Source organism: Strix uralensis, chromosome 5 (genome assembly GCF_047716275.1).
Source record: "Strix uralensis isolate ZFMK-TIS-50842 chromosome 5, bStrUra1, whole genome shotgun sequence".
NCBI classification, from domain to species: Eukaryota; Metazoa; Chordata; class Aves; order Strigiformes; family Strigidae; genus Strix; species Strix uralensis.
In genome coordinates this window covers 73,764,823-73,783,013 of record NC_133976.1, presented here as the reverse complement: position 1 = coordinate 73,783,013, position 18,191 = coordinate 73,764,823, and the positions used below count along the sequence as shown (strand labels likewise).

Genomic DNA, 18,191 nt, shown 5'->3' with positions numbered 1-18,191 from the left:
TATGATGATTCCCTATCCCATACTGCTCATCAGGACCATCGTTCAGTGCTTTTAAACAGCCACAGTCACCGCACTGCAGTGACAGATCCTGCACATCACTCAAGAAGCGCCTTTGGAATTCCCTGAAAGGAAGGAACTGTATAAATGAGTAATTATCATTTGTCAAAATATACAGCAAAAGGAGAGCCTGAAAACAAAGGGGATTTGTCAGGCAAGACATAGGGACCTCCAGGGAAGCCAATGACCTGATTTTCAGAAGGTCTCTCCCGAGCACCCGCTGCCTGTCTTGCCATGCCCTCAGGACCCACCCTCTTGCCTTCGGCAGCACCCATTTCCTCAAGTACTTCATTCCATGCATCTCTAGGAGTTCAGTATTTAGCCACTGCAGCATGACGTTCATTTTTTTGGTTTGTTTTGTTTTGGGTTGGGTTTTTTTTTTTTTTTTTGTAGGAGACCGTCTAATTCCCTTTCCTCACCTGCTCCCCATTCTCCTGCAGTAATTAACAGCCTTCAACAGGCCACAGGCCAGCCTGGCTTCCCTCGCCCGCCCGTTCGTGCCCTCCGTGCCTCACTTCTCAGGCCCGGCCCTGCCCTTTGCCCCTCACGGCGTAACCTGCCAGGCCTCCCGCGGGGCAGGAGGAGGAGGTGGACATCTTCCCTCCCTCCCCAGGCACTAAGCCCCAGAGCCCTCAGGCAGCTGCAGCAGCCTCCGCTCTGCCGCCGGCTGGGCCCTGCCTGCCCGCGGCCTCCCCCCGCCCGCCCTCGGGGCCGCCGGCGGCGCCGCTGAGGGCCTCGGCCGGGGCAACAGCGGCACCTGGCGGGCGGCCGGCGGAGGCGCTGGCCCCGGTGCGGCGGGGAGCGGAGCGGGGCGGGGGCGCAGCCGCCGCCGGGCCCCCCGGCGCTGACGGAAAATGGCGGCAGTTGTGCCGCGGGCGAGCGGGTGGGGTCTGGCAGTCAGCAGCTCGGCCCGGCCTGGCCCGTCCCGTCCCCCGGGGGTCGGCCGCTGACCCGCGCCTGCCGGGGGGTGTGAGGCACAGGTCCGTGCTTCGGTAGCGAGGGAGATCTCACAAACGGCCCCGGAGTCCCCGCGGTGAGGGGTGCTCCGTGAGGACCCTAGCGCTGGCAAGTTTCGGTGCCCCGGGGGTCCCCGGGCTCCCTCTGCCGCAGGGGAAGCCCCAGGTGATGAGGTGCAGGTGATGCGCCCAGCCCCAGGGATCCCACTGCGTTGCCCCGAGCAGGGCTGCCGCACCTCCACACCAAGGCTGTCCTGGGTTTTCTCTCGGCAGGAGATTCCTGACACAGAAGGACAAAGAAAGTGTCTTCACCATGGACCACTTCCCTCTGTGGTACCGCCGGGCAGCCGAGCATCCCCCCGGGAGCTTCATCTACAGCATTGTCTCAGAAGATGATTCAGGTAACCCCAGGCTGAATTCACACCAGAGCTGAGGAGAAGGGAAGAGAAAGCTTTTCACATCTTGCGTCCCATGCCATGCTTGTCCTGATCCCTTTATCACTGCCTCCCATCTAGTGGGAAGTGCTAAGACCTGGCCTCTTGGCCTTATCTTCGCACTGGCATAGAGACAGAGGGGACATGGCCAAGATACTGGACACAGCAGAAAGACAAAGCTACAAGCTGTGGGGAAGGCAGTCAGGGCTGCATAGCATGAGGTTGCAGAGGAGGTGAAGGATACATGGAAATACAGGGCCTGGGAAGACCGAAGGATTTAGAGGATTTAGAGAGGCGGGGGCGTGGGTGATCACAGCGTACTTGTGAGGCTGGAGAACACATGAACCGTGAGATGGGAAAGGTGTCACAGAAGGAATTAGACAGGTAGATGTGACCAGGCCTGGGAGGGAACATCATCAGGAGAACTGGATGAAAGTAGCAGCAAAGACTGATGTGGTGTCATCTTTTTCCATCACTGCTTCCCACGAGAGGAGAGGATGAGTTTGTTATAGAAGATAGTGGTGGAAAAGGGAGGGCTTTTCCATGGCTTGCTCTTGATGAGGGTGTCTCATTGGTCCCTCATCCAATCATACTACTAGACTATGGCACCTCTTGCCCAGCTAAGGAGCTCAAACATGAGAAGTAAGCAAGGAGTGGCTTTTCAGCCTCATGCTTAGGGTGTCTGTTCCTGTGAGTTTGCAGGGCCAGCCAGGACCTCCTCAAAGGCTGGAAGAGAGCAGAAGAGCCTAGAAAGAAACAATCAAAACAAAATACTCATGTGAGACTCCTCCACAGAAGGCAGAAATCCCCTCTGTGCTCCTTCCTGGCCCCTAGCACTCCATCTCTGTCACAGAGCTCAGCACTTTAGCTGTTAAAGCTTTTTGTGGCGCAGTGGTGGGAGGCTGGTGGGTGGGAAAGCAAGTAGCAAAGAAGAGAAAACCAGACTGGGAGGCAAGAGATGAACCAGGATGTAAAGGGAAAGGGATGGAAAGGGAAAATACTTGAAACCTTCCACAAAAGCCTCTCTCTGCCCAGCACTCGTACATCTCACTTCAAAGGCAAGTGTGGAAAGAGGAGGAGGCATGGCAGGAGGGACCTTTTACTGCCCTGCATGCCATGGCATTTGCTCTTTGGAATAGCGCATGGGTTAGAAAACCAGGCAGTGACACCCTGTGGGGCTTCCTAGGGCAGCCATTACCCAGGCCGCAGTAGTCACTCCTGGCTAAACACTGGGGCTGTGGCTTGATATGGCTTTCATAAAAGTCACAGGTAGTTTTGCATGGATAAAGACAGAAGACAAACAGCTGACACTGGTTTTTGTATTATGTGGCTGTTGGTCAGAAAATTCAATCAAGCTAGGACCCCATTCACCTGGAAACCCTACAGGCCCATTGTAAGAAGTAGTACCTGGGCCAGAAGACCTTATGCTCTAAGGGAGATTATTAGTCTCTTTAGAGATGAGTAGCTGGGCTTAGAGGGACTGTGATCCATGAGATCACACACTATGCATGTGAAGAGCCAGGAAATATTACTCGGTGCTTCTGAGACACAGTGCTTCACTGTCAGAGCAGAGTCCAGGCCCTTCATTGACATCTGATGAAGCAGGGGTGCCCCACCTTTTGGCCAGAACAGATCACCCTGATAATTAGATGCTGAAGTTCCCCTTTCCTGCTTTCCACATGATTGAGTACATGCCCACCCTGTGATAAGGGGTTTTCATGGCAGGTGTACTTCTCACCACGTAAGAAGGAAGAGCCCAAAGACTCTGTTGGAGAGGAAACCAGCAGGGAAAGGCTGCAGATTATCAGAATAATTTATCCAGGGCTTCTCCTTCCAGTGTCCAAAAGTCCCAGAGAGAAGAAGACAGCAGGGAAGGATCTGCAAGTCAAGTAGAACTGTTCTTGCAGCCCAGATCTCTCCTGTGTTGGGTGTTTGGGTTTTTTTTGGTTTGTCTTTTTTTTTTTTCCCTAGGGTTGCTAAGTGTTTTTTGCTTATTTGTCCCATCCTAAGGAGAGCAAGAAATCTGGGGTTCACCATAAAGGCAGGTTTAGTCTCAAGTCATGTGAGCATAAGTTGGCTGGGTATTTGTTTCACAAGGGCTTTGCTATTTCTGACATCCCTGAGCAAGTTAATCTGGCTTCAGTCCAAAAAAAGTGAGTGAGAGACTCCAAGCTAAACTGTGGTAGACACAGAATCATGCTCAGGACACACTGGGTACCAACAAGAATGATGAAGGCAGAAATGGAAGGCAGTAATGAATGTTGGAGCTCTTGGGAAGGAAAGAATCCATGACCCATCTGTCTGAGGAAGACATTTCCACACAGCATGCAATGACAGAATCAGTTGCAGGCTAGATCGATCGTGCTGACCTTCAAACTGTCCCCTGGCAGTTCCAAAGGAGGTGCCCCAGCTGAAACTAATCTAATCACTTTAAAAAAGAAATACAGAAATGGAGTTGGTCACATGGACAATTGCAGGCTGAAACAACTGCACTAACAAAGAGAGGGGAGGTGGAGTTCAGTTGCTTAAACCTATCCAGCCATGCTATTTTAAACGCCCTGTGGGAGCTAAGAGATCTGCACAGGGCTGACAGATGTGACATAGGACCTATAGGACGCTTAAAGCAGCAGCTAAAGGATAATTGGGAGACCCTGGGGCATAACAGAGTTTAGGCAGCAAAGTCCCAGAAGACTTTGTTTCTAAAATGGAGTGCACCCTGAAAGTATCTGCAAGGGTTGCATCTGTCTCTCCAGTTTATAGTGCTGGCCTGGCTCGGGTAACAGAGCTAGGTGTAAGCCTGGCCTTTGCTGTGCAAGAGTCAGTGTCAGAATTGCCTGTCCTGCTTCTCCTCTGTCTACAGAGTTTAGCTGGTGCGTGAAGCAGAACAGCTTTCTCGCCTAAGAGAAGCTCTACATGCCCAGAATTGAGGAGACCAGTCCTTTACATTTTATGCTGAGGATACTTCTTTTATCATAGGACGTTATCTAGAAGAAAAAAACCCAAAATAATCATAACCCCTTAGGTTGCTTATATGTCATGAAAGATACAGTGTCTCTTTCAGGGTTGAGACATATGTACACGCTGGCCTGGATGTGGAAGAGTGTGAGCAGGCTGCTCCCACTGCGTTTTACTCCTCTCTGACAGTAAGCTAACCAAGCCTGCTGTATTTGTGTCTTGACAGAGGGAGGTGGCCTACCAAAAGTGGTGACAGTGAGCACGGCTGTGGCTGTGTCTGTGGATGGGAAGATGGGTATTGCTGCAGGTAGGACATTCTGGTTTCTCTTTTTATCTTGAATGAAATGGTTTCATCTTGTATTGAGAGTGGGAGCTGAGAGCTGTTAGCTTGTCATTCAAGGGAAATGACAGGAGCCACAATAGCTTGTGATGTTGAAAACCAGGCTAAACAGAGAATATTAGAACAGGTACTGAATGGCTGATAGGCTTTTGAAAGGGAAACTAACTGACTGTCTGAATGGAAGCTCCCCATCTCCAAGGCTGGTAAATTCATGGATTGAGACTATTTCTCTGGAGCAGGAGCAGGTTGAGAAGTTCCTGAAGCTCTGAACTGTTTGCAAGAGGCACTTCTGGTTTTGGAAGAACGTTCATGCATTGCCATTGTTATCTCAGCTGAAAAATAACTTTTGCTGATGGAATGGGCTTGCTGCTAGATTTCCAACTCAGACATACACATTGGCAAACTTACCTTTGTATCTGAGCTTTAAACCCCTTTTGGCAGACCTTCATTAGTCTACTTTTGGAAAATTTGTAAAGCTCATTATTTCCAACAGAACCCCAACGCTTTTGAAGCTTTACCATTTTCTGCAGCAATTGCTTCAGCCTTTACGGAAATACAGTAAACTCAGAAGTGAAACAGCAGCCATTTAATGAAAGCAACATTAATCAATAATGCTGGCATCATATCCAACTTAAACACTCTGTGTAGGAGTATTGGGGTAAGAGATGATGTAGCTCAGCGGGATTTTGTTTAGACCTGGAAACATTGACTAAGGGAAGAGGTTGACGGAACAGGTAATGGAGTAATTATCACCTGAGACATGCTGAGATGCAAAGCTGCTTGTGAAAGAATGGTTGGTGTTAATGGAGTCCTGTATGGTGGAAGGAATGACTGAGTAGGATATACCAAACAACTTTGTTGTAGGAGTATCCAGTAGAGAGAAGGCCATATAGCAGATACCTTCAGATCAGAGAGTCAGGATTGCTTTTGCCTAGGCTGGGTAGGATACAGTGAATGATCTTCAATATTGCTCATCAGTAAAACTATGGCAGTTTAACTTCATCTGATGAAGCATTCTTTAATTTCCAGGCTTTCAGTAAGTTCCAGCTGAGAGTGGTACTCTTTAAGTATCACCTGGGCAGTGAGAACGTACTTAGAAGCTGGAGGGGTGTTATAAAATAGTACTTTTCACTACTATACCACCATTTCAAGCCCAAAGCCAGAAAATTATTATGAAGTCTATCCTGTGAAATAGAGATAGTTTCAGTAAAATTCATGTTAAGTAGGTGCTTGGGTCATAGAAACTGCTCTCAAAACTGATACTAGCTGGCACTATTATGAGTATACCCAACAGAGAGTGAAATGGCACTGAAACTGTACCAAGGGTCTCTGTGCAGCACTGGAGCATTTTTCTAAGCATGAATTTGGGAGGAGAAAAAACATTTTTTTAAAAAATATTGTTTTTCATGGTTCTTTTCCTTCCCTTTCCTGACCTGTGAGTTACTGCAGAGACACACAGGCAGTTCAGCTGGCATTCAGCATAAATACAAGAAGGAAACTTCTGGGTGGAAGAGCTGAAGCAAGAACAAGTGGCAGGAGGCTCTGCCCCTGACGGAGCCATTTCTTTTCTGTTAGCAGCGCTTTCCACAACCCATGTGGAGATTTCCACCCCCTCATTTATGCTGAATGCTGAATTGACTGTCTGTGTGGACATGCTGTGTAGGGGCAGGATTCTCTGCAGAGGAAAGAGGGTAGAGAAAGCAGCAGAAGATAGGGAAAGAAATCACGTTAGTAACAATAAGGTAAAAATTCTGACATTTGTGGAAATGATACAGAACAAACCAGTATCCTCACTGGTAACCACAGAAGTTGAGACACAGAAATAAATTCTTAATTGCTTTTTTTCCTTAAAGGTACCACAGTCCCTGTCACTAGCACACACGTTAAGTGACCTGACCACAAGCATCTTCTGCTTACTTCCACACAGCTGGGTGTTATTCATTCCCCATTTCTTATGCGTTCATGAAAACTACCCATATTTCATCCAAAGTATGGACTGCATGACAGCACTGGGGGAAATAGATTCTTCCAAAGGGTCCAAAGTCTTTCAGGCCCCCAGCTGTAGCCCCTATGGACTTCAGTGGGAGTGCAAGGGTTTGCCAAGTTATGTCACATGTGCTGGCTTGAGTGTAAGTTTACACCATGTTTTGGGCGTTTTAGGGAGCAAAGAGGTATTATATCTGCATTACCATTTGCTTTGTTTCCAGTAATGAGTATGTTCATCATCCGAATCTTTCATACCAGGAGTAATTAAAAAAAAACAAAACCAAACCAAACCAAAAACACAGGAAATAATTGTGGTCACACTACCTACTGCAATACTTTTTGATCTTGAGGATAGCAGCTTTGAGAGTAAGGAAGTAGGTCTCTCTTCATCTCCCCTCATAGTAATATAATCATCCTGAGTGGCTAGGACCTGATTCTAGGGGACTTCACCCCACAGCAGAGGCTGCAGCACAAATGATGCTGAGCAGTACTGCAATACTATCCTGGGTACAGGGGAGAGGAGAAGGAAGGAGAGTGAGTGGAGACACAGAAAGAGTAAATCAAAGCAGAATGGGATGCAGATTGTCGTTAATGTAACTCTGATGGCATCAGCCCTCAGTGGGATTGATACTGGGTTCATTTAGAGTTAGGATACTACCAGAAGTTTGGTATGCAGCACTGAATCACAGAAAGCCAAATATCTGGGTAGGCTTGTAGTTTCTGGATAAACGCAGTCCCAGTTCTGCAAAAGAGGAACAACAGAGACTTTTTAAGTGCCCCTAAAAGTGCAAGTGGTACAAACTGCCTTGTCATTCTGCCACTGATCGTTACTGTCATTTGTTTGACTTGATGGTGCTTGGGGGGGATTTGTAAGCTCTCTGAAATGTTCACTATGCATGCAGTGAAAAATTAAGCTCTAGGATTTACAGCCATGCCTGTGGGGAGGGAGTATACCCTGTGCCCCCATGGGGAGGATCCCAGTGACAGGGAGCATTGGGCCCCTTTTCTTCTGGCACCTGAATGGCAATCCCCAGCCAAGGCAGAGAAAGGCAAACTGGTAAAATCAAATGTGCAGGAAGACAACACAGGCCTGGATGCTGTCAGGGCATGAGGGAGCAGTCAGCTGGGATTAGAGAGCAGCCAGGCTGGAGGGCTGAGAGCAGAGATGGAGGGGGAGTACAAGGTCTTCCTTCCTCCCATTTCAGTCTGGCTTAGCTCACTAGGGAATCCCAGAATGGGTTTGGAGGGAGTCTGAGGTGCTTCCCTCACTGTTAGAGGTGTTGTTCCACACAAGAACAGGTGGGGAGGTGGCCAAATTCAGAAGGAAAAGTGGTGTCCTCTGCCCTGCCCTACCCTCTCCCTTTTTTACCCACCTCTTCGCTTCCCCTGTGGGCCAAGCCCCTGTACCTGGGGCACGCAAAGGGTTCAGGGTACACACAAGTGTCTCAGAGGACATGGTGGAGCTAAGGCAGGGTCCATTCCTGTGAGCTGAGTTGGTGTGGCCTCTTTGGTGGGAAGCCACACAGGCAAACCTACCCCTGGCTTGGCTATACCTGTTTCTTTGAATTAATAATATCTACCTGCTATATTGTACTTTGGCACTTCAAAGCACTATGCAAACATTAAGTAATGCCTGGATGATTAATTATAATTAATTAGAAGGCAGCCATTCTCCTGGGATGTCAGTCCAGTACTTTTCACGCACACTAACTTTGCTGGCAATGAAAAATAGGGAATTGTGATGGTACTCTCCCCAAGCCAAGTCCTGCCCCAGATAGCACTGTCATCTGCTCCCTCCCATGAGTCAGTAGCCTGGGGCTTTTTGGTCCTCAGGGGGTGCACAGCAGAAATCACGTGTAGTTGCTGACAAAAGCTTTTAGTGATTTAAAGCCTCAGTGAAACTGCTGGAATCTGTGCAGGAGTTTAGCTGTCTCTTTGGGCTGTGTATGATGTCTCTTTCATTGCCTGACCTTCTTGCTGTTCCAAGTTATGTGGTTGTCAGCTGGCTGTCAGTCCCAACAGGGGCGGGTAGGCATTTCTTCCCATTAGGTTCCTTGCCGTGGTTGTCATGTCTCAGGGATGGGAGACAGCCAATACCAACAAACCATGGGGCATGCACAGGCTCTGTGGTGCCCAATAAAACAAATCCAAATGGGCACTTGAGAGATGCATGTTTATTTTATATGATACCTCTCTCCTCTGTTTATATTCAAAGTTACTGTTAGTTCTTATCTGCAGTGATTGGACCACAGTGAAATTGTTATCCCATGATGATGACAGTATATACAGATGTTTTTGGGAAGAGTCCTAGGCAAGCTCAAAGAAAGGTGAGAGAAGAGAAATATTGTCTCTTTTACAGAGGGGGTTTTGGGACACTGAGTTATTAACGCCAGTATTTTCAGAAGAGCTTTGTACTCACAGCAGGAGCAGATTTTCAAAAAGACTTAGATTTTTTTTTGAAAGTATTTGAGATCAATCAGTCTGAAAAATAGATAATGGAAAGTAATTTTGCCATGATACCACTGGTTAAAATGCAACCTCTATCAGCCTGATGGAAGCTCTTCATTTGAAAAGCGATTACAGGCCAGCTTGATGTCTCTCCATCCTCTTCTTTGGTCCCCAATTGTGGCTACCTGCTGTCTGTTACGAGCAAGCAAAGAGGGGAAGTGCAAGTGGCTTTTTCAGCCGTTCTGTTGCTGTGGCATCTTTTCAAACTAATCTACACACAATTCTGTATTCCCACAGTTTTGTTGCTAGGGTGGATAAAACATTTCAACCTCCTCTCTAGAAAGTGACAAGTTGCACCTGTAGAAGCTGCTAAAATGTATGGAAATAAGATACAATAGCATAAGCACCTTTTACATGGGAATAACTGCATTCAAGCTGGAGAATTAAAATTATTTCACTAGACTGGGTTGGAAACCAGCATAATGTTACCCATACAAAACTTGAGAGCAGCTGATCTCTTGAATGTGTTCTGACATATTCAGAAGGAATGCTGCCCCTCTTTTAATGCTGGAGGTTGTGCCAACATTGGCCTGGTGCAGGGGCTTCTGTGAGCTCCCGAGGCATCACCTGTGTGCCTTTATGGAAATCCCGGTCTCCCCTGCATCCAGTGGTGGCACAGGTAGAAAGAACGAAAGCTCAACTCATTTTCAACCCTCACCTGCTACATCTGGTTTCTGCCTGATGCCATTCTGGCAATTCCTGAAGTCCAAGCAGTTTCTCGGGCATCCCTTGGATCAGACAAAATGAGAGATATCTGAAGGGGCCATGCCTTGGCACTCAGTCATAGAAAGTATTAGGGGCACTCAGTAAGGCAGAAATGCTGATGATTTTAGTACTAACAGCAGCCATGCCTTCTCCACCTGTCGGGACATCTGTCTGGAGGCCATTATCAGTCGGTACACATTTGGCTGGCCTAAGGGTTGAGCCAATACCCCACAGGCCAGGATATCAACATTACACAGTGCCGTTGGTGTGCCAAAATCAGTGTTTCTTGCATCCTTCATCCATCCATATGCCTTTCTACTATCCATTGCATTCTACTTTACATACTGAGCCTTGGGGGAGAGACCTGTAAACCAAAAGGCTGCTTTTTGGGGTGTTTCTAGGGCAGACATAAAGCTGTTCTAGGAGCCAGTCAAAAGTGAAGTGGTTGCCTTGTTTTGCACTGGCTCTGATCTTACCACCTCTGCCTTTCCCCAAGGTTTGGTATCAGTGCTAGGGCCGCATGGTTCCCTTTCAGAGCTGGTTATCCTCCAGCCAGGTCAGTGAATAGGCAGAAAGAGCAAGCATCTGCCTGCAAAAGGCCATATAGATGTCTCCATGCATAGACAGTAACTGATGACAAGGTGGTCAATTATGTTTATTTTATCCTCAAAAGAATGCTACAAATAGGTATGTGAGACATCTTGATAGCATTCTGCCTACCCTGGGTGGACATTGCAATTTGCTTTTCTTCCAAGGTGTATCTGCTGTCTGCGTAGGGTGTAAGATCTTCAGCACAGGGATTGTGCTTCCTCCCTCTGTTTGTGGACATTACCTGTTGCCTTGGGCATGAGCCCTTGCCTGAGGGAAAAGTGAAAACAATAGCCAATTCTGTAGAATAAATATTTCCTTGTAGCCTCAGCTGAGTGACAGTGTTTGTATGGTGCAGCACTTACCAGGAAAAAAAACATTAAGTGCATCAGCCCATGTGGGCGTCACTTCACCCAGCACAGAGCCCCCACTGTGGGTGGGTGCCTGTGTCCGGACACTGCCCAGATCCTGCCCTCACCAGCTGTTTCAGGGTATTTTCTCAATGGGACACTATAACAACTTGTGAACAATGGGATTCTCTTGTGGGGTCTGGTCAGGCATCTCTCTAGGATATCCCCAGTCCTGGAGCCTGTTCCAGGCTGGAGCTCCAGCCCAGGAGCCTGTTCTTGCCTGTGCATAGCAGAAATCTTCTAGCCTAAGGTTATCCATCACTGCCGCCTCTGTAGCTCCTCTGATTGCCATGGTTGTCACGCCTGAAGGGAAGAGAGCTCTTGACACTGGCTCAGGAGAGGCCTGCATATAGCTGGATTTTTTAGATTGGCACCCGGCGCCTTTGCCGTGTTCCCTTTGCTTGCAAATTATTTGATATCATTTTAATTCTGAGCTGAATTAGAGCAGTGCGCAGGTTGTCATGGCAACCATTTCCTTGTGCCTTTTGGTCTGACTCATTGCAGACAATTACTCTCGCGCTCCAGGATTCACAGATGTGATAGGAGAAGAATCATGTGCTGGGGTTTCAACTTTTTTCTGCTTTTAATTTCCTTCCCAGCCTTTCTTTTATTAACTCCTACCTAGCTAGCATCAACAGGGAGTCTCTGCCCAGGGCCACATGGACCTGTGGGAGTGCATTGCATGTAGAGTATCTGTAGATGCACAATGTGTGAGGGGATTTGTGCATACATGTGTGTATTTGCATACACGGTTTCTCTGCAGCATGCTGTGTGGCTGTGATACCTGTCTGCATCTGTAGCTAGGGGTGTGCACAGATGCATATACTCACAGAACAATTTGCACTTATTTCTGTCTGTGGTGGGGCTACATACTTTCATGTGTTTTCTGTGTATGCACATAGGTACGTCTATGAGTAATCTGTATGGACATGGAATTGTACCCAGTGTGTAGAGTCTGTCAACATGCACTGAGTATTCAGGGGGACTGACAAACTGCGAGGGTCGTAAATGGGCCAGGACCTTCCATTTAGAGCTGTGTGAAGATCCACAGGCTGCCAAGCAAGTGGCATTAACACCTCTGACCAAGCAAGGTGCAAACCTAAATCTTGTGTGATTGCAAGGCCAGTGCATCACCTCACTGCCATGTGTGTCCTCAACAGCCCACATCTATGCATCTAAAGTACATGGAGGAAAGCAGTATTGTCCATGCAAGGACCATACCCTTAGCGTAATTGATGTCATGACCTGTGTTAGGACCTATAGTTCAGCAGCGGAGCAGAGTCATGTGAGAAGATGCTGAAAGGGATCACAAAAGCAGTCTGTAGATGTAGAAATGAAGGTGGTAAATATTACAGCAGAGGAGGTTGTAGGAAATGTAAGATTGTTTGACTTAAATTCAGACAAGGCACAAGCAGGCAAGTTTTGCAGGGTGAGAACCACAGAATCTTAGCAAACCTGAGGACAGCTCCAGTCTACTCCTAAGATATGTTCCTTTTCCCACCGAACTCAACCTGTTTCCTTCCTGAGTTCCTCTTCTCCTGCCCTACCTATCCACCTAGGGCACAAATGCCCCCATCATAAGGCTATGTAATGGGACTCCTACTGCCAGCTCTTTCCCCTCACAAAACATTTTTCTTCTCTTCCTTTCCTTCACTGGGATACAGAAGCCCCACTCATAGGACCATACAATAATTCTGGTTGGAAGGCACCTCAGGAAGTCTCTAGTCACCCTTTTGCTCAAAGCAGAGTCAACTATGAGGCCAGGCCAGTTTGCTTAAAGCTTTATTACATTAACAGTCCCAGAAATATTTCTTGTTCCTCCCTAATGCTCTTACACGGTGCTCTCACCATCTGTACCATGCAAAGGCTGTACTGATAGACATTCTGTTTTTCTCTCCCTATCCTTGAGCTGTATGAGGACCATCAACAAATCTTCATGGCTAACCAGGGACTGTGGAGGTGCTGAATGCTGGGTGGTTTTCAGTGGGTATAGGCCCAGTGTTGGGTGGTAAAGCACAGAGGGTGTGGGAGGAAAGGAAACAGTGGAAGGTAGGTCCTGTTTCTGCCTACTGGGGAGCTTGGCTGGGAGCCCTTGCCTGGAAGCCCTGGGAAGCACCAGGCTTTCCCAAGGCCACGGGGAGGCAGGGGAGAGATGATGTGTGTGCAGGAGATAGGCAAGGTGTGGACTACACTACTGCCCAGGGCGTGTGGAGGGGTAGTCTGCTGCTGGCTCTCGGCACCGCTTTCACAGGCAGCAGTGCAAAGTCTGGAGTATGGGGAGAGAGCAGTTCAGCTTTCAAGGACAGTGCGGAGCCCACATTTCTGGGAGGAGACAGTAAATGGCAATGGCTGATTCTGTTGTCCTCCATCTGTCTGCCACCACAGGCAACTGCTTAGGCTGCTTAAGCTGGCTCTGCAGAGAGCCTACGTGGGATGGAAAAAGAACCAACAGCAAAGAAAGCTGTGTCTTAGAGGTCAGAAAATGTAGGGATGAAGTGAGGATTGCTTACAAATCAAGCTGAGTTAGACCTTGCAAAGGAGATTAAAAACAAACAGCAAAAGTTTCCTCAGCTATTTGAAAAAAAGAGAATACGAAGTGGGGCTACTTCTGGGCAGTAAGAGTGAAGTCAAGATCAAGGAGTCTATAGTCTGAGCCAAAAACAAAGAGGTCTCTGTGCCCAAGTTATTGATAAGGGCAGCAATATTGTCCTTGGGGAAAGGAACAAGCTGACTGCTGGGAATAAGCAGCTCAGGCTGCTTAGAGCACTCACACTGCTGGGCCTGGGTGCTCTTGGGCCCCAGGAGAGCTGGCATGTGTAAACACAGGCTTATAGCAAGGACTTTTTTTTCAACTCTACCCACAGTGGTGACTCCGTACAGGCTGGAAAAGTGAAAATTCAGCCCTTAGGGTTAAGGAAGGGGGAGAAATAAGTTTGTCAGTCTCAGACCTGTAAGTGTGACCTCTGTAATGTTTGTACCACTTTAGAGGAGATCTTGAAGGGAAGTGTAATTATTACCAAGCGGTTAGGGGAAAAGGGAGTCAGGCAATATGAGTTTATCGACACTAGACCATACCAGGCTAACCCAATAGATTTCTTTCAGATAATTATTTTCCTGGAAAGCAAAAGAATTTTCAAAGGTCTCATCTCTGTATTTCAGTAAAGCACTTGATACAGTGCCACATAAGAAACAATTAGTTAAACTGGAGGAGATCAGGAAAGGCAGAGGAGTTGTGAGGAGCAGGGAGGTAGAAACCAGTCTGGGAAGCTGCAAGATCACCTATCAAAGTCTAGTGAAAGGTTACTTGTAGCACTCCCCCATGGTCAGCCATGTGATTAGTGTTTGCTAACATTAACCTGAGACCCTGACTCAGAGGAAATGTCGTGATGATTCAACACTAGAAGGCATTGCTGGTACAGGGAAGGACCAGAATATCGTAGAGAAAACCTTATTTGACCTTGGCAAGAGTACCAGAGACAGAATGAATTTCAGTAGTATGACAGACAAGGTCATATGCTTGAGAACTAATATTAGAAATCTTCTGTAAGCTGGGAACTCTGTGAGATCTGGCAGAGAGCACAGCAAGCAGGACTAGAGGCAGCCCTTGTCTTCTGGGAACTGTTGGGCCCATTTTGCCAAGTGTCAGCAAAGATCCTCAGTGTAGGCTGTATTGCCCCCTGATGCCCACATAAAATTCAGGGAACCTTTGTCGTATGCCAAGTTCTGTCCTGAGATCCTTGTCGAAAGGCAGCCAGGTAGACTCAGTGGTAAACGTATCCTGAGAAAGCTCAGGAGAAAACTGCTGAGAACTTCTGTATTAGGTGATGGTAGGGTAATGGCGAGTGATAGTGTGATGCAGTTGTGGACGAAGCAACCATTGTCCTAGAATGTACCTGGAGAGGTGTTCCCAGTGGGGATGGGGATGCATTGGTGCTCTTACCCAAAGCCCTCTGAAACTTCTCCTCTAGCTTGGGTTAAAGTTTTGGCCAAAGGAATACAGGCTGAGACAGGTACAGACAGGACAGAAAGATGATGAGAGGAAAGGGAAGCCTGACTTCGTGAGAGGAGTCTGGGAGAATCCAGCTTGTTTAACCACACGCAACCAAGGCTGAAGCAGGTAGGATTGCTGTAATAAATACACCTTGGAGGAAATGTTTCAACTAAAGCACACAGCTCGTATGAAGAGAGTGTAGTATAGATAGGCCATGAAAATATTTAGGGTGGAAAACTAGAAGAGGGCTTCTAGCCATTAGGGTAACACAACTTTAGCCAGAATCTGAGGTAAAAAGACAAATGGGTTTAAGCTGGAGCTTGAAAAGTCTGTAAGAAGGTGGTGGTGCCTTGAATAGAAGGAGATGAGACTCTGCTAGCCTGCAGTCCCATCTCCATCACCAGGGAACAGCTGAAGTCCCTTGTCTTACCATACTACAGCACAATTACCAGCAAGCAAACGAGCCATGGGGCAGTCATTCAGGGCACTTTGCGTTCACCACAGCACTCCCTTTGGGTTCAAGGCTGGACCTTTTTACCATATAATTCACACACTCCATGATTTTAATAACAATTGAATAAAAATATGCTTCTTGATGTAGCTGAAAGTCCCAGCACAGCACCTGGAAGGCCAGAAGTTAGGGTTGACCTAAACCCCTCTCTCAGCCTTTGACAGCATGGTGGTTTCTCTTGATTTGGGTTTTGCAAAGTAAAGAAAAGTGAGCGGAGAAGCCCCTGCTTATGATAACAAGCCTTTAAAAAGCAGATGGGGATGTGGGGGCTGGAGTGTTTTGTGGCAGCTGAGAAGTGACAGCTGAGGAGATCAGAGAAAGGAGAATCTGAAAAGCAGCTGGTCAGAGGCAGTCACTGAAAAGGGGATGATCAGTCACAAGAGAATGAAAATAAGGGGGGAGAGAGAAAGAATAACTGGGGAATCAAAGACATTTATGTCCAGTGGGAGAGATGTGAAAGATAACCATATGAGACCATGAGTGGATGAGAAAGTGGAGACTGCTAGAAGGAAACCATCAGTTTAAATAAAGGGCTAGATTTTTCTCTTGCCAGGAATGGCATAAATCTGGAGATTCTTGTTTAAAATTCAGTGAATTTATACTACTATAAAGTGATTATGAGTAGGATCAGAACCAGTTTCCCATAATGTGACTCCCTCAAAATGACTTGTTAGGGTTTTGCCCTAGCATTTCCATGTGCCTCCATCTTTAAAGTAGGAACAATGTTCACACAGCCTAGCGAGTGTGCTGTGAGACATTGTTCGCTGGGGAGAAGTAAGGAAAGGTGGTATTTATTATTGTATGGCAATAGTCAGGTAGTATCTACAATACAGGGCACAGATTTTGATGGGTGAGGAATACACTTCTGAAAGGAGGAGAAAAAATTGGGAAGACTGCAACAGAAGGTTACAGTGTTGTTTCAGAGGTGAGGAAATGCTTTACAGTGAAAGACTTAATGACATCAATCTGCTTATTTTACCAAAAAGAAGATGGAGAGATTATTTGATTAAAGTACCTTCACAGGCAGACATGCTGGTTACTGAACATTTGGTTTTTAAGTCTAGGGGAGAGAAGCGTAACAAAAACCTGTGAAAGGAAACCTAACAGATTCAAATGAGGTATTAAGCATGAAAGCTAACAGTGAGCATGAATAGTTATTGTAGTAAGGTACCTAGAGAAAAGGGGGTTTTTCATCTCTTGAATGTTTTTGAAATCAAAGGTAGATGCTTTTCTGGAAGATTCGCTGCATGTAAACATTCACTGTTGGACTTTCTACAGAACTCTGTTTTCTGTTTCATAAGCTAAACAGATTGAGCTCTTTAAGCCTTTCACAGCAAGGCATTTTCTGCCACCCTCAAATAATGTTTGTGGTTCTTTTCCACACACTTTCCAAGTAGCATGCAATACGCAGAAGGTCAGACTGGATGATCTAAAGTCCTTTCTGGCCTTTATACTCTCTGAATCTCTGCCTCTGTGAATTCATTAATGTTTGTAAGCTCCCAGAGAGCTGCCAAAGGCAAGCACTATAGAAATGCAAAGCATCGTTGTTACTCTGGATATTTCCCTTGAGCTTTATGCAGAGCTGGTTGAATATATCAGTGTATCATCTGTCCATATATCCTCAAATGAAATACCTGCATTTGTTGCTTGTTCGGTGCCCTTTATGAGTTGATTTTCTGCAGCTGTTCTAACAAACAAGTTTATTTCCAATTTTGGACACAGAAAAAGCAAATGTGAAGGGCCAAATCTCAACTTGGAGCCCGAGCAAAGAGTGGCGTGTTGTTGTCCTGGCCCAGAAGCTCTGTGCAAGGCAGAGTTATTCTTAGCATCATGCTTTGCTTTCTCCTTGGCTCCAGGTGCCCTGCATGTGGCCTCTGCCTGGCTGCAGCACAGTGCCACTGTGGGAAGGAGGGATCTAGTCCCTGTTGGTTGCTTTTCCCCCACCAACTAAAGGGAGAAAATCTGTGAGGATGCTGCCTTGTCCCCATATTTCCAGGGTTGCTACCGATGTGGAGAGCTCCCGAAAATAGCACAGGAAATCATTATTTACTTACACTCCATTCTGTAACCATACTCATCAGGGAATGCTTATTCTTTTGTCTGTATTGCATAGTATTCTCAGAAGGAAGGCTTTTTGGTGCTCAGAAATCCCACGCTAGGACTTGCACTTATCTAATCAGAGGATAGAAGCTGACCCTCTGGCCTGTGCTTCCAATCAGTGCTAGCAAACGCTGTTCAAGCCAGCACAGCAAGCTGCTGCTGAACAAGATACTGAGGAGGAATTCTATTTTGTATATTTTCCCGGTATTATATATACATAATTACATGTTTATATATATGGTGTTATATGTATGCACGAGTAGATATGTGTGCAGGGCAAATACATTTGCCAATATCAAATAATCAAATGATAATCAAATTATAATAATCAAATTGCAGAAAATCACAGCCTACTCCCAGATAATTCATGAATTGAAAAAGCTTAGAGTCATCAGATGAGTGTGCTGGCTTTGCTTTTTTTCTGCTCTACATTTCTGGTATTATACGTACCGCTTAGTATCTGTGTGCGCTCCTCTACCTACATGGCAAAATTAGATTAAACTATGTGTCATAGACACCATACTGTTAAACAATATTGGTGATTCTCCTGCGGCACATACCTTTTCAGCAGAACAGATGCTTCAGCTGTTATCGGATTAAGAGTATCTGGGTTCTGCTCCCAGTTTCTCTCTGAAGATCAAACTGAGTAT

General features: G+C 46.7%; 1 protein-coding gene across 10 annotated transcripts in view; it reads left to right on the top strand.

Annotated features, from left to right (window-relative positions):
- Positions 1 to 18,191, top strand: part of CACNA2D4 (calcium voltage-gated channel auxiliary subunit alpha2delta 4) — a 132,854-nt gene that overhangs the window by 58,729 nt on the left and 55,934 nt on the right. For all 10 annotated transcript variants that reach the window (XM_074871689.1, XM_074871683.1, XM_074871686.1 and 7 more), the window contains 2 exons: positions 1,287 to 1,414; positions 4,629 to 4,709. In XM_074871689.1, coding sequence (XP_074727790.1) covers positions 1,287 to 1,414; positions 4,629 to 4,709 — 209 coding nt within the window. The remainder of the gene's footprint in view (positions 1 to 1,286; positions 1,415 to 4,628; positions 4,710 to 18,191) is intronic.